Raw genomic sequence first — 15,483 nt, forward strand, 5'->3', positions numbered from 1 at the left:
ACTGTGCATCTTTGCTCAGTGATGCTGCAGTGAGAGGCTACAGTGAAACCAGGACAAACACCCTCTCAAGGCCATTCTTCACAAAAGATAGCACCTATAGGACTTAGAGAAATGTATTCATAATAATAGGCTTAAAGCAAGGAACCTAGAAACTCCATAGGGCAGTAAGCTGTCTACTCCTCAAGAATAAAGAATTTATCATTGTAAATACCAAACATACATTCTTCAAAGTTTTTTAAAAAAGGGAAAAAAAGAAATATTTTGCTTATGAAAAAGCTGTGTTATGTGTGGCAGCTGGACGCCCTGCTGCCCATTCTGAGTGGAGAGAACTGTGAAAGGGGTTCACGTACTTCCACTGCTGCCGTGGGCTGGCGCCCCCCTCGCCCCCGCGGGTCTGTCCTCAGCACAGCCGCCTGCAGCGCTTGGTTTACCCTCACTGTGCACTGCAGCGGACTCCGTCGTTTCAGGAGGAGCGCCTTCTTTCTGCGTGCTCTGGGGGTCAGTCCATTCTTCCGTCTCCTCCCTGCTCCCTTTCAGAGGGCTGCGGTCTCCCTGTGGTCCCGTCTGGGGGATGAGTTGGCTGCGGGTTTGTGGAGCGTCACCCCCAGCGGGGCGGACATCGCCCCCACCCTGGGCCTCGGCACGGGGACAGGGCCCCGGGGTCCCATCAGCAGCAGACGTGCCCCCCGAGGTCCCGCCGCCCAGCCCCGCGTCTGCCCCGGAGAGTGCAGGCTTCGCCGTGGAGCAGGTGCTGACGGCGAGCCTGGGGCTTCTGCCAATGAGGGAGAGGTCAGCCCTGTCCAGGAGGCTGGTCCTCTCGGTCTTGGAAAGGCTCCTCTGGCAGTGGAGCGCAGGGGGTCTGGAGGGCAGCTGCTCCCCAAGAAGCCCCTCCGAGACCCTCTCCTTGAGATTATCAGGAGAAAAGTAATCATCGTATGAGAACTCCTCGAGGGCCAGACTCTTGACAGCGGGCCTCCGCACAGACCGCAGGCCGCGCTCTGCCTTCCACAGCCGCAGTCGGGGAGCAGGGCGCTGCCTGAGGGACCGCCTCCTCTTCCGTCTCTCCTCCAAGCCTGGACAAGAGTTCTCCGGTGTCTTTTTTCTCTTGGCTGAGGAGCCCATGTGTTGTTCACGGCCTCCGGGACGGCCTTTTGTAGCAGAGGACACAGGAGACAAACGCTTCTTCCCATCAGACGACCCCTGGGCCACCGGCTTCGATGGCTTTGAGATAGGGGTGACAACCCCACCCGCAGCCCTGCTCTGCTGGGGGGTCTCTGCCTTGGGAGGACTGCTGGTGGATCTGCGAGGAGTCAAGAGATCCAGGGGACAGGGAGCTGCTGAGGGGCCGACGCTGCCTGTCTGCAACACCGGCGACGCAGCACACACATCACTTCCCCTTTCAGTAATGAACTCGAACAGTTTCCCCTCCTGAGTCCCACTTGCGGAGCCTCCACAGAGATCGTCAGCAGACACGGGAAGACCACCAGCCAAAGAGTTGTCTGGAAAATATTAATGAAGAATTCACTTTTTAAGGGTTTAAATTAGTATAGAAGTACTTGTCAGTACAACAATACAACGACGCTCCCTGAGCGCAGCTCCTGGTGCAGAAGGGTCCTCCTCCTACCCTGTCAGGACGCCTTCCGGCTGGCATTCCCAAGCAGGAATGCCAGGCTCCCCACACCTCAGACAGGACGAGGTCAGGAGGCGGGAACGCACTCTGGACATCCACCCGCCGGGTGCCTGGCTCCAGGAAGAGCACCCACAGCCAGTCATGGACCCTCGAGGAAGCCAGGACTCTAGATGGGAGGCTGCCGCGTCCAAGCTCCAGTGCGATGGACTCCACATCTGAGGCGACAGCAGGGTCTTAACCCAGCCACAGCATTAACGCTCTACTTAGAGGGAAAGAATGGAGGTAGCCCCCAGGGAACAGGGGGAATCCCAGCAGGTGGATGGTGCTGTGTGTCCCGAAGTCCACAGCTGGAAACGCAGCACACATTTAACTCTATTAATAGCAACTCACTCACTCACAAGCTCAGCTCACTTTTCAAAAGGCTGACAAGCAGCGTGACATGGCCTAGGAGTACAGATTCTGAAGCCAGACGGCCTTGGTCGAAGCCTGGGTCAGCCAGACAGCAGGCCCGCACACGAGCTGTCTGCCTTCACCATGGCCTGGTATTCTCACTGGCAGAATGGGGACAACAGTGTCCACGGCACAGGGCTAACAGGAGAATCGGATGAGACAGAAACACGCGAGCAATCCCACAAGGAAACAAGGAAATTCCGTTTACAGTTGTCACTCGTTTCCAACTGACATGAAATAATGTGCATTAGGCATGAAGTAAAAAAGATGGGGATAATTCAAGACACATGGGCAAATAATTTCAACACAAAGACATTAAAGACTAAACCACGCACAAAACAAAGCCTCTGTTTAATCCTAGTATCTTGGCTGTGCTTTGTTACTGTCACTGTGGCGGCTTTCAGAAGACAGTCCGTAACAGTTTACAACTTTTGAATATATTCCTGCCAGGGAGCACTGCTATTTACATGGCCCTAACGGGGGCTGGTGACATGGTTTTAAGAAACGGAATATGACCAGAAAGACAACACCCAGGAAAAATGATCATTTAGAGTGAAATAAAGACTTCCACATTTACAAAACCACGTCCATAATACAAAATTCTAATTTTACCAATTCTTTCCAACACTGCTTCTAATTAGAAAGCCTCTTTTGTTTTTTATCTCCTGTAGTTTTTGTGATCTATACCTACTTCCTGACTTGTTCATACATTCATTACACACTGTGTGAACCAACTCTCTCCTGGCTCTGTTAGTTCTCAGTACCGTAAGCTCACTGCATAGTTTAAACCACTGTATGGTTTAAACACACTACTTTAAGCTCACTGCATAGTTAAAAAAACTGTATGGTTTAAATACAGTACTTTAAGTTCACTGTATAGTTTAAATTGCATGCAGATTGGTTCACGTACAATTTTTTTTTTAAATGAGCAATTGATTCTGTGCCAAGAAAGCAAATATCTAGGAGAAAAAGCAGGGGAACCAAAAGCATGCTTATAAGTCATATAATTTCTCATGGCTTAATTTTAGTACAGCATCTATTTTTTGTAAATTACGACACCTAATTTCAGGGTGAAATTCACAAATTCTAGTTTTTAAATTGTTTTTCTCATTAGAAAAACGTTCAAACAGGAAAATCATATTACCAATCTTAAATATATCACAGAAAAGAAAATAATTTTACCTGAACACAAAGTATCATGTGAAAGGTTCAAAGATGCTTCATGCAGAAGGTTCACAGTGTTATCATCAGACTGTTCAATCATCTGGGAGGCTGAAAACACAATCACAACTCCTCATTAACACAGCTCTGAGCTCTGGGAGCAGATGAGGCCAACAGCAGGCCCACTTGTTCAGCTCTTGTATGACACACAGAACTTACTCCTGGTACTTCCCATTCTAGACTTCAGCAGCACGATGAGCACACAAACTATGTCTTACTCAAGTCTACTGCTGATAAGAGTCATTAAAATATAGTTTATACAAGTCATTCCATAAAAAAGGCATGAACCCCTAGGATAATAAAATTTGGAAGGGATCTGGGGAGTCGGCCACCTTGAACCTAAGCAGAAGCTCAACAGAGGCAAACAGAGCGTTTCAGTCAGTCTCACTGCTCCATGGTCAAGGCCTTTTTTCACAATAATCACAGACAGCTGCCTCTTTGAGCAAAGTAGTGGTTCTCAACCAGGGGTCGCCTGGGCGCCCTGCAGACACCGCTGGACATCACGGGTTGGGTGGGGTGGACCGTGAGCGTGTTTCGGGCATCTAGCAGGCAGAAGCCAGGGATATTGCTGAACGTTCTGTCAGGCACAGGACTCTGCAACAGCAAAGAAACACCCAGCCCCAAATGTGCAGCGTGCAGAGACTGACAAAGCCTGGAGGTTTCATAGGGGACTTTCAGGTGACCAGTGACTTAACAAGCAAGACCATGGGTGTTATTTTCAAAGGCCATGCAGATCAGGAACAAAATTGATACCCTGGTCACACAGACAAAGACTTTTTTTTGAGGAGACTATAAAGGATACTTTTCTGAGAAAACAATTATAAAATGAGAATAAACCAAGATAAGGAAGGTAAGCACAGAAACAAAATTTTCAGTTGTTTTAAACTGTGCTGGAGGCAGTTATGTAGCACAATTAACACTGCAAAGCAATGGAGTAAAGTCTAAGGCAAATTACTCCACATACACATAAAGGCAAATACACAATTATTTGCTGAACCAATTTGGATATTCCCCTGGGACACTGGTAGTGTCCTACCTCAACAACCATTTCCATCTTCCTCTTACAACAGAACCAAATTTAATTAGTGTAAATACACATCCCAGTTAAGACTACATGTCAGTCTTATTTGCCAGGCCCTGCAGACGACTTGGTTTTGTTTCCTACTTCCTAGGCTAAAACTACTGCGTTCCCTTAGCTATGTCATCCTGAATACCACTGGCCATTCTAAAGTTAACTGGAAGATTAAATTAGATGTATGAAAACAAACACACAGAACTGTATTATATTTCCTGCTTATCTAGAGTGCCTTTTTGCCTCTGCAGCTCTTGAGCCATAAATGGTTGCACTTAACTTGCAACCAGGAATGGCCACAGGACTGCGTCTGGCCAGCGGAACCCGGCAGTGGCAGCGGACAGAACCTGGTGGGGCTGCTCACAGGGAACTGGCCCCGAGGAAGGCAGGGCAGGAAGATGGGGCCCAGGCTCTTCAGAACACTCAGAACACAGACCTGCCTCCTCTTTTGTCAGGACAAAGAAACGCAACATGTTTATCTGCTATTGGCAGCCACAACTAACCTTAAAACCTTAACTGCCCGCTGCAATATGATATACAAACACAGATTCAGGACAGATGAAATAACTAACCTTAAACTGTAAGAGTAATAGAAGAAAATGTAACAGCTACAACAACTTTAAAACCTTGTGCAGGAGGAGTTCTACACATCACAGGAATCCTGAAGGCCAGAAGGAAAAGACAAACAGGTTTGTCTACCTTAAACATAACGTATCTGTTTCTTACAAGTCACCGCATGTTAAATGATAAACAGCAGAGTCTGTGCATGTTATTCAACAGTCTATTTGCTGAGTGCTTCCTACATAAGTAAAAGTGCTCACACAAGAAGCTGGGAGAGAATCCTTGTAACATGTAATTAGCTCTTATAAATCAGAAAGAAAGTAATACATAATAGGCAGTTGTACAAAGATTCAGAAATAATGTACAGAGCATAACATTTAAATGCAGTCAGTGGTATGAAGACTTTCAACCTCACTAGCAAACACACTGGCGACCTCAAAAGCAAATTAAACAGAGAACTGAAAAGTTTCCATCTCAGATTGAGAGAGATGTGAAGACTAATGCCATCCAGTTTACCAAGGGTGAGACCCTGAAGTTCTCATAAACGACTGGCAAAGGGTGAAATGGCACAAACTTTCTGAAGGGCAATTTGACAATATCTACCAAAAGCTTTAAAGTCTGCCTTCGTGACTTAATATTATTGCAAATACACGAAATACACAGAAACGTATTCATGTAGAAGCATGTCCACTAGCATGTGGGCTATGAGAGCAAACGGTAGGGAGCAAGCTGGATGGCCAAAAAGGAAAATGACCACATACCATGCAGCTAAAAGAAAGAAAATAAAACTGCAGCACTATCTCTAAAAAGAAAAACTAGAAAAATAGACAATGAAACATCTTAAAAAAAAAGAGAGAGATATTCTACACCAAGATACTTCTAAATGAAAAAAGGTTTAAAGTAAGAAGTATGCCACAATCTAATTAAGGTAAAGAAAAATTACACCACTGCAAAGAAAGATACAGAAACCTGATCTTTTTCATGACTACATGGATGACCCACTTGAAAAAGACCTGGAGAAACACAAAACTCACGTTACCCAGGGGCAGAGGAGAATTAGGTGGGAATCAAGACGGAGGTTTATTACAAACAATACACTGGTCAATGTTTTATGAAAACATGCTTGTGTATTACTTAAAAATTTAAGATAAAAGAAATAAAAGTAAAAGGTAAACTGAAGCATTAGATACTTAATCTAAAGCAAACTTCAGAAGAGGGGAATGATTAATTTTTTAAGAAAGAAAAATCCCAAATATATTAAATAGCAAAGGTATACAACAAATAGGGTTTTAAACCTGGAGAATACTAAAAACCCACTATATTCTTAAAAAATCAGAATAAAGCAAAAGATTTTCTGGAAGAAAGTATCAACAAAGTCTACTCTGAAACAGTTAAAATCAAGAAACATCAGCTAAAAATGTAAAAGAAAAAGCCCTTTCCACGATTGATTCACCTATTTCACAATTCTCCCTGTGTCAAGTGCCAGCACTTACAGGTGGGGGAAAGGTTTTCCCGTTTCTCCTTCATCTCCTGCAGCCTCTTCTTCATCGCACTGTGGTGGCCCCTATAGACTTTACCTGTCGGACTGTACACCAACGAGCCATTAGATTCAAATGAGAGAACAGGAACATTGGTACCTGAAAATAAATATCCGGTTTTAAGTTAAAAAATGCCTTCCTTCTTCAACAATGTTTTTCCTTTAAGGACACCCTTGTCCCCCTTCCGCAGGTTTCCCCTTCCCTTCTGGCAGACACACAGAGACCCACGGGTGAACTTGGCGGCAAGAAGGGAGCTCGAGGGACCCCCGAGCCCTGCAGGGACGGGCTCGACGTGAGCCACGCTGGGGGGTGGGGCGCAGCCTGGAGCACAGGAGGCGGACACAGGCACCAGGGAGAGAGACTTGATTTGTTAGGGAAAGGAAGGACTGAGCTGAGGACAAGGGATTCAGCCAGTTTTCTGCGTTATCGGGCATCGTGCGCAGGCTCAACACCTAGAGGAATGAACACTTTCTATTTCTATGCTAAGCATTATAGTTTAACAAAACTGCTTATCTGTATCAGTGATGTGTCAAGATTGGTCTGAAACAATGAATTGAGAGACCAGTGAAAAAGGTAAAAAAGAGAAATACTAAGAACACATGAAGTACTTCAAAGTCTGATATGATCTTTGAAAGTATTTTTCTAAATCATTACAAGAACTATCATCTAACATCTGACTACTCTGGATAACAAAATAAAAACACCAAGTCCTGGGTAAAAATACAGATAGACAGACAGACACACACACACATACATAAAGAAGAAATAACGGATTCATTCCAATAGAGTTAATCAAAGACCACATCTTTAATAATCATCCCTGGGGGAAAAATAGTTCCATTAATCTGGTGAACGGTTAGTTCAACAGTGTGGCCCAATGATGGCTGTGGTCAAGTTTCTTGCAGTGACTTGTGTCTCTGACCTGTGAGGCTAAAACTGTACCCCTCAGCCACATCCCCCAGGATGCAGGAGTCAGCCGGCAAACGAGGCCACAAGCACAGACACGAGCACCAAGGACATCCTGGTCTCTCAGCTTACCCAGAGTGGTTTTCTGCTGTTGCAGCTCTTTAGCCATTTTCTCAAATTTCCTTTGCAGTCTTTTATCGTTTTCTGGTGTTCTGGGAATAAAATCTTTGGGCTGCATACACTTGCGCTGCACAAGAAGAACATAAAAATTAACACCGCACTGTTGTGCAAGACAGGAAAAGAAACCTTTCACACACACTGCTGTTACCTTTTGTAATATCAATAATAAAACCTTCTTAGAGAGGTATTTCTTGCACTATATGTGAATTTGTAGTATTTATTCTTTCTACAACTGTGAGAACATGGACAGAATTTTAAGACTTAATAAAGCACTATATGGGCCTTTTCAGGTGGCTGAGTAGTACAGAATCTGCCTGTCAAAGCAGGAGACGTGGGTTCCATCCCTGGGTTGGGAAGATCCCCTGGAGGAGGAAATGGCAATCCACTCCAGTATTCTTGCCTGGGAAGTCCCATGGACAGAGAAGCATCGCTGGCTACAGTCCCTGGGGTCGCAAAGAGTCGGACATGAGTGAGCAACTGAGCACCGAGGCAAAGAGATGTATGCTAAATAGCTACATTTTCTGAGGCATTTTCAGGGTCTTTGCATCGTTTCCATGAGAATTCTTAAAATTAGTCTCTTTTTCCTAACTTTTGCTACTTTTAGTTATCCACTCCCGCCGCCACCCCCCACCCCAAAAAAAATCATGACATGGTAAAATGACACACAAGGAATTATTTTATAACTACCAAAGAAGAGAACCATTATTTAATCTTGTCTTACTGTCATTAAGTCACAGTAACTCCATCCGGCCAGTACCTACACACCCGAAGTGCGACAAACGAAGAAGCCTGGGGCTCGTATCCAAGGAACTCACTTCTCAGCCCAATGTGCTCATGTGCATCCCAGTCTAATCCCTCTTGTCCCAATCTACAGGAAGAACTTCTTAGCATTCAAGGCTGGTGCTACACTGTGCTTTCAATTGGCACCCTGCTCAATTCCTTAATAACTCACTCATTCATCATTTAACAAAAAGGTTACTACGTCAGACACTGGTCTTAAAACACAGAAAGATTCTTGCCATCAAGGAGCTTGCCATCAAGGAATGACAGAAAATATACATAACAAATGAATCAAATAGCATGAGTGTCAGGCCTGCACTGTTTCTGCCAAAGTACCCGAGTAGAAGTAGAATCCAGGTCCTGATCAGCAGTCAGCTTTGCGACTCTGGGCCCCTAGCGGTGGAGGCGGCCAGCACTGCACTTTCCAGGGTCGCAGCGACAATGTGGGCAGGCGACCAGCAGAACGTAGAGATCCTAGGTGCCGCAGGTCTAGAAGCACTGTCACCCACGAGGGGCCCCGTGCTTCCGTGAGACCAACTGCCCCTAGCTTTACAGTAAGTTAGAAGGGGTAAGTGCTGCAAGAAGGAAAAAGGCAGGGGAGGGTCAGGACGCTGGACAGTGGGAAGGACCCGCCTCTATAAATGGGAGTCAGAGGGCTGCTCCCTGAGGTGCCCCCACCGGACTCAGAGAAGTTCCTGCGGGTGGATGAGGGAAGCGTGTTCAGACAGAGGAACAGACGGTGCGATGGCTCTAACAAGTGCACCCGGTGAGTGTGAAGCACAGTGAGCAGGAGGCTCATGCCAGCAGCAGGGAGGGAGCGCAGCAGAGCCTCCCCAGAGGCCATAACAGGCCTGGAGTCAGGGTCAAGCTGCACCTGCACTTGGCGGGGGGGGGTCGGGGAGCAAAGGGAATGCCTTTAGGGACGAATAAATCCTTAAGTGGCGAAGGGTGTGAGCAGACATTATTAATGCTCCAGATTAGGAAAGATTAAACAGATGGGTAATATTCAGCACAGGTCAGTGTCACAAAATAAGCACCCTTGTACGCTATTGGCGGAACTGTGTAAGTCCACTTCTAGATATTCCACTTGGAGAAATAAACTCAAACAGGTTACATGAACCATATAATTAGTAAAAATCATCAATGATCTAAGGGTGCCTGAACCCAAGAGATGTTCATGCTATTTAACACAAAGCAGAAGACAGTGGAGCCACATACACACACTGACATGAGCACACATGGTCTAAGCGAGGAAGAAAAAGTAACCCACCAAGCAGTACATCAACGTAGTAGAGCCTGGCTCACATAAAACCTATGCGCACACACACATGTGTGAAACACACATGTACCAAAGATCATACAACCTACAAGAACCCAAATCAAACTGAAAACTATTTTTTGAGGAAAGGGAAATTAGGAGAAATCTGCCTGATCTGAGTTTACTCAATGAATGTAATGAAAATGTGCTTTTATTGCCAATGTTTAATATAAACACTTGTTTTTATTGTTTTTATTTTTTAAACACTTCTTTTTAAAACAGCAGACACAGCTACTGCAGATCTACCACAGAGTCACTACTGTCCAACACGATCTGGACAGACACTGAAGTTTTCAGCCCTGCGTGAGCGTGTTCCAGGTTGTCTGAGAAGAAATGTGAAAGAGATACAGGATTTACCATTTTCAGAAACCGTGGGGACATCCATGGGAATGTCTCCCCCAGTCTACAGGAAATGTATAGCCCTCTTCTGCCTGACTCAGTTTGGAGTCTACTAATCTCTCCAACAGGGATTCTCACATGACAACAAACTGACATTTCACAGTCAACAGTTCACTCTCAGATGCAGAAATCAATTAAAACTTTTAAATAATAAATTGAAACAGATCAAGTGTATTTCACCAGAGACACAACTGAATCCTGAAGTCATTACCAGAGCACCTGTGCAGGTGCTGGTCTTTGGGCAACTGTCAGTTCTCCTATGGCCAAAGAGTCTCTTCTATTTCTTACAAACTCCATCAAAGCACTCCTGGGATGAAATAATCTATAACCCATTAAACAATGCTGTGTGAGAAGAACATTATCACCAACAGCAATTCTTAAAGACAATGCAAATACATTTCAGAAAGTTTTTATTTTCTAGGAATAAAAAATGAATAAACCTGTAACTGCCATGGCCCACACTAAAGTCACGTACTTACTTTTTTTTTAAGCAGGCTTGGTAGGTGTTGGTTAGTGTTGGCTGCAGGGAACAACGACTCATCAATGTGCACTCCAGCTACCCTGCATCTGCGGAACCAAGATGGGGGTAATGAGCATGTTCCTGTGAGAGTCACACAACATTAAATCTGCACACATGTCAGTCAGCAGTGGGAGAACCCCTGCACGGGCCACTTTGACAGAATCCTTTAAAAAAAGTGCATTTATTACTGAACACAAAAGGCTATACAAATTCAACTTGCCAAAACCTTCTCTAACATGGTGTTTAAGAATGGAAGTGAGAAAGCAGCTACAGGAAGTTCAATTTTTATGTAACAAGTTTAGACTTGCAACAACACTTCAAAAAGATCAGTGCCTGGCACTCATAAAGGCAGAAGCACATGCCATTAAATGTAATTTAAGAGTAGACAGGCCATAAAATGAATAACCTAGAGCTGGAAGGTCCTACAACAGGCCAGAAAGCTTGCCTTTCCTCCAAAACCGCATCCCCCTCCTGTATGTCTGTCAAGGCATTGCTGCCACCTGGTGCCCAGGTCTGGGCCCTGGCCACCCTGGCAGAGCAGCCACCCTGGTCCCAGCCACCCCTGGGCCGAGCGGCCACCCTGGTCCCAGCGGCCACACTGGTCCCAGCCACCCCTGGGCTGAGCGGCCACCCTGGTCCCAGCAGCCACCATGGGCCGAGTGCCCACCCCCGGGCCAAGCGGCCACTCCGGTCCCAGCAGCCTGCTCCCTCAGCTCGTCCAGCGTCCCATCTGCCACTCCTCCTGCGTCATCCCCCTCACCCCTCGCCTGCAGAGGGGATCCCCCCACCACTACCTACTTCTGATCATTCACCTGCTCAAATCTAAACAACTACAATGATTTTCCAAACAATTTCCTTTCCTATGGTTTCTCCTCTCCTGGTTTTATATAATACTGAAATTTTAATCTTAAAACATTTTATTCATCTTTCCATATCCTAGATCAAACACCTTCTACCACTCTTGTGTTTACATAATTATGTCACCGACCTGCTAAGTCTTTTTAAAATAAGGCCCCAATCAACTCCGACTGTAGTTCACAAGACTATTAACTCTGTTCAACATTAATATGCAAATAACAGCTGAAAATAGAATACAGTGGAATAAAAAAAAAGAAATGAGGCAAATGTATCCATGGCTATACAGAAAAGTCTCTAAAATAAGGATGAAAAGGCAATTTTAAGAGTGTGTGTTTGTGTATGGTATTATACAGTTAAGCATTTCTCACTTGAAAAAATTTTGGGGTGACACACCAAACTGACAATTTGTTGTAGTCACTAAGCTGTGTCCGACTCTTCTGTGACCTCACGGACTGCAGCCCCCCAGGCTCCTCTGTCCATGGGGTTCTCCAGGTAAGAATACTGGAGTGGGTGGCATTCCCTTCTCCAGGGGATCTTCCCAACTCAGAGATCGAACCTGCGTCTCCCACACTGGCAGGCAGATTCTTTACCACTGAGCCACCAGGTAGAGCCCTCACCAGTTACAAATCTCGAAGTGTGACTTGAGGGCAAAACTGTTTCCATAAGAACGCCTTCTGCCTTGCCATTTCTGCTCCTCACCTTCAAAGCACACAACACATAAAGGTAACCAGCTTTACGTCCTGCCCACATCAGGTGCAGACGCAGACAGGCAAAGGACCTAGGAAGGTGCCAATTTTACCTCCAGCACAGCTCACCAGCTCCACCTGCTCAGAAGGAATGTCACCCATTTCCCACTGTGACAGGCAACAAAACAGACAAAAACAGGTGGCAGGGAAGCACCCAAAGAGAAGACGTGATGAGACCTGGGATCATCCTATTGACATGAACAGGCGGTAAGGTCAGGACCGGAGTGCCGTGTGGCTCAGCCAGGCCCTGAGAGCCTCCTCCAGCCGGTAGGGAGCAGCGCCTTTCCTCCTACTCAACAACCGAGGAAACTGAGGCTCACAGGAAACCATCGGTGGAATTCACAAAACCACAAGTCTCCTCCCCTGTCAGCAGCCCAGGAGGCTCGCCCCAGCGGGCAGAGGCGCGCCTGACCCCAGACTCGTTCCCACGAGGCAGGACGCAGCCCGCTGTGGACACACTGCCTCAAGGCGCTGGGGGTGAGCCCGGATCCGCCAGCGATACAAGCACCCCATGCGCGCACGTGCTGCGGGACACACTGGTGCCTCTACATCAAAACCACCGCTCATCAGGCGCTCAATCACAGTCTACTGCGTAAACAGAAAACACTCACCAGCTGGATTTCTGCTTTTCTTCAGCAAAGGATAACAATGACACCAACTCCCCACCTAGTGACTGAGAAGAGAAGTGTTGGCTGCGGCTGCCCTCGGAGCCCTGTGATCGGCCCAGGTCTCCCAACAAGTCCTGCTCCGGACCCAGCGAGGCCAGCTGGACCACAGTGCGGCCCCAACAGTTGCTGGGGACCCCCACGCCCTGCACCCTCACAACTAGTCGGCAAGTCATAATGCACAAGGAACTGAATCCCTGCGCGGAAGGGCTGGGTGCTGAGGGGGGACCACAAGCAGGTCCTAAGGCGAGGATGGGGCGAAGCGTCTCCAGACTGCAAGCGTGGTCCTGACAGGGGGGCTTGGCTCCCGCTCCCACCAGCAACTCAGGGAGGGGGCACGGAGCAGCACGTGGAGTGAGCCTCGACCACCAGCCCCAGTGAGGGTGCGGCCAGTCTGGGGCAGCACCGTGCCCACGGCCGGGTCTGCAGTCCAGGCTACTTTCCAGGAGTGATCAGAGAGCCAGGGTTTGAACACAGACGAAAGGAAAGAGAAGTTTTCTAACTGTGTCTGAAGGAGGGGTACTCGAGAGAAACACCACCAGTGACAGAGGAGCGCCCAGAGGCCGGCTTGGTGGTCCAGGATCCCGCGCTGCGCCTGCGCACCTAGCAGCAAAGGCCCTCTCCCGTGAGCTCTACGCTCCAGACGCACCCAGGCCAGCCCGCCGGCCAGCTCTGGCCCTCTCCTGGGAGGCAGCACTTTATTATGCTCACTCCTGCTCACTGATCTTCAAACTAGAGGATGTGTGTGCCTGGGAAACATGAAAACTTTTAAACAGTAAGCAGACAGGGAGAATTTGAGGCAGTAAACTGCAATCCCTGCCTTCCATCAGCTCCGCTGCAGCCCGACCTCAGGCCTACAACCCCTGAGGCTCTGCCTCTCTCCGCTGCTCCCCCTCACCCTGCCAGGCCATGCTGACCCCCTGGACTCCCCACCAGAAGCCCCGACACCCCACCCCTCACCCCAGAGCCTTTGAAATTGCCCTTAAAAGGCTGACCAACTCCAACCGAACTGCATCAGGGCATACGCTGGAGAAAAAAAGCTTCTGGCACAACAAAAGGAGGGACAATGGACCCACAAGTCCGATGACTCTCCTCCTTAATTTAGTGAATCCTACGACACCCCACTCCAGTACTCTTGCCTGGAAAATCCATGGACAGAGGAGCCTGGTAGGCTGCAGTCCATGGGGTGGCTAAGAGTCGGACACGACAGAGCGACTTCACTTTCACTTTTTACTTTCATGCATTGGAGAAGGAAAGGGCAACCCACTCCAGTATTCTTGCCTGGAGAATCCCAGGGACAGAGGAGCCTAATGGGCTGCCATCTATGGGGTCGCACAGAGTTGGACACGACTGAAGAGACTTAGCAGTAGCAGCAGGACACCTGCCTGGGCCCATCACACATATTTCTGTCAAGAGTGAATCTTTAAATGAGGTGCTCTGGCCAAGGCTTAGACACATTGCAGAGAAGGGAGGGGACCACCCTGCCTTTTCAGTCCCTCAAATGCAGCAGCGAGGACTGAGGGGGACCCAGGACAGCAAAGCAAGTGTGATGATGGAGTGGCCTTGCCCCTCACACGTGAAATGACAAAACTGCTGAGCAATCTCGATGCCCACATAGGAGGTGTCATGAGCTGGCAGGAAAGGCATCTTTGGGCTTGAAGGGCAGGTCCCCATGGGAACTCACTGACGGACTATACACAGATGCTATGGAAATAAACACATGGCACACATACACATCCGTATCACTAACTCTGCCCCGAGAAAGTGCAGGAGCAGCAGCCTGTGGCGATGAGCATGCCCAACTCCCCTCAGAGTTTAGGTCCAAATAATATTTTCCATTAAAAGGAACCAGGGCTCCTTGGAGAAAAGGCTGAATCCAGGGCTGGGAAAGAGAAAGTACAAGCTGAGCCTGAATTAAACTGTGCCAGAAGAAAACAGAAGTGTCCAGAGAATGACAGAGAAATGATAAGCTAAGACAAGTCACCGTGAATGGGCTACCACTGGCCATTGGGGGACAATTCAAACCTTAAAAGGTACACTGCAAGGAATGAGATATGATCCTCTGGATACAGTACACACACAGACACAGTGTGAGGAGCGACAGTTATTTGCACAGTTGGAAAGTACCTCCCGCAAAAGCCAAGCGGGTGAACTCGTCCCAGAGGAGCAGCCTGGGAGGCGCCGCCGCCACAGAGAGGACCTGTCAGCACCCCCAAGCTGACCCTCCACGAAACAGACCCCGGACCGCCTCAGCGGAGACACCTGGCAAGGCTGACTCAGCCCCAGGAGGCTGCTGTTGGGTCTCCTCGTCTTTCTCCCCTTGAGCCCTTCCAGACACTATGGGAGCTTCTGGGGTGAAGCCAATGGCTGTCAGGTGTGTGGCTGGTGAGATCAGCGTGGATGGCCACGGTGCGGCCGTGCAAGGACATGTGCACATCTGTAGGAAATGAACGCAGGGGCGGGGGGCAGGCTCTCAAATGCGCAACAGCACTGCCTGGGAACTGTGCCCCCAGCTATCTGTGACTGTTAAAAAAAAAATCTAACTTTCTGATCATGCTTCTGTGCAAGTTAAGTCACTTCAGTTCTGTCTCTGTGACACTATGGACTGTAAACCCACCAGGCTCCTCTGTCCATGGGAT

General features: G+C 47.8%; 1 protein-coding gene across 6 annotated transcripts in view; it reads right to left on the reverse strand.

The window, feature by feature from the left end:
- The window catches only part of MCPH1 (microcephalin 1), a 232,036-nt gene that overhangs the window by 198,992 nt on the left and 17,561 nt on the right, over nt 1-15,483 (reverse strand). For 4 of the 6 annotated variants that reach the window (XM_070364262.1, XM_005886929.2, XM_070364263.1 and 1 more), the window contains exons 4-8: nt 10,535-10,622; nt 7,511-7,625; nt 6,428-6,571; nt 3,263-3,352; nt 351-1,499 (exon numbers count right to left, since the gene is read on the reverse strand). In XM_070364262.1, coding sequence (XP_070220363.1) covers nt 351-1,499; nt 3,263-3,352; nt 6,428-6,571; nt 7,511-7,625; nt 10,535-10,622 — 1,586 coding nt within the window. Of the gene's footprint in view, nt 1-350; nt 1,500-3,262; nt 3,353-6,427; nt 6,572-7,510; nt 7,626-10,534; nt 10,623-12,790; nt 12,846-15,483 lie in introns of all 6 variants that reach the window. The other 2 variants (XM_070364264.1, XM_070364265.1) reach the window with 2 other exon arrangements.

Source organism: Bos mutus, chromosome 27 (genome assembly GCF_027580195.1).
Source record: "Bos mutus isolate GX-2022 chromosome 27, NWIPB_WYAK_1.1, whole genome shotgun sequence".
NCBI lineage: Eukaryota > Metazoa > Chordata > Mammalia > Artiodactyla > Bovidae > Bos > Bos mutus.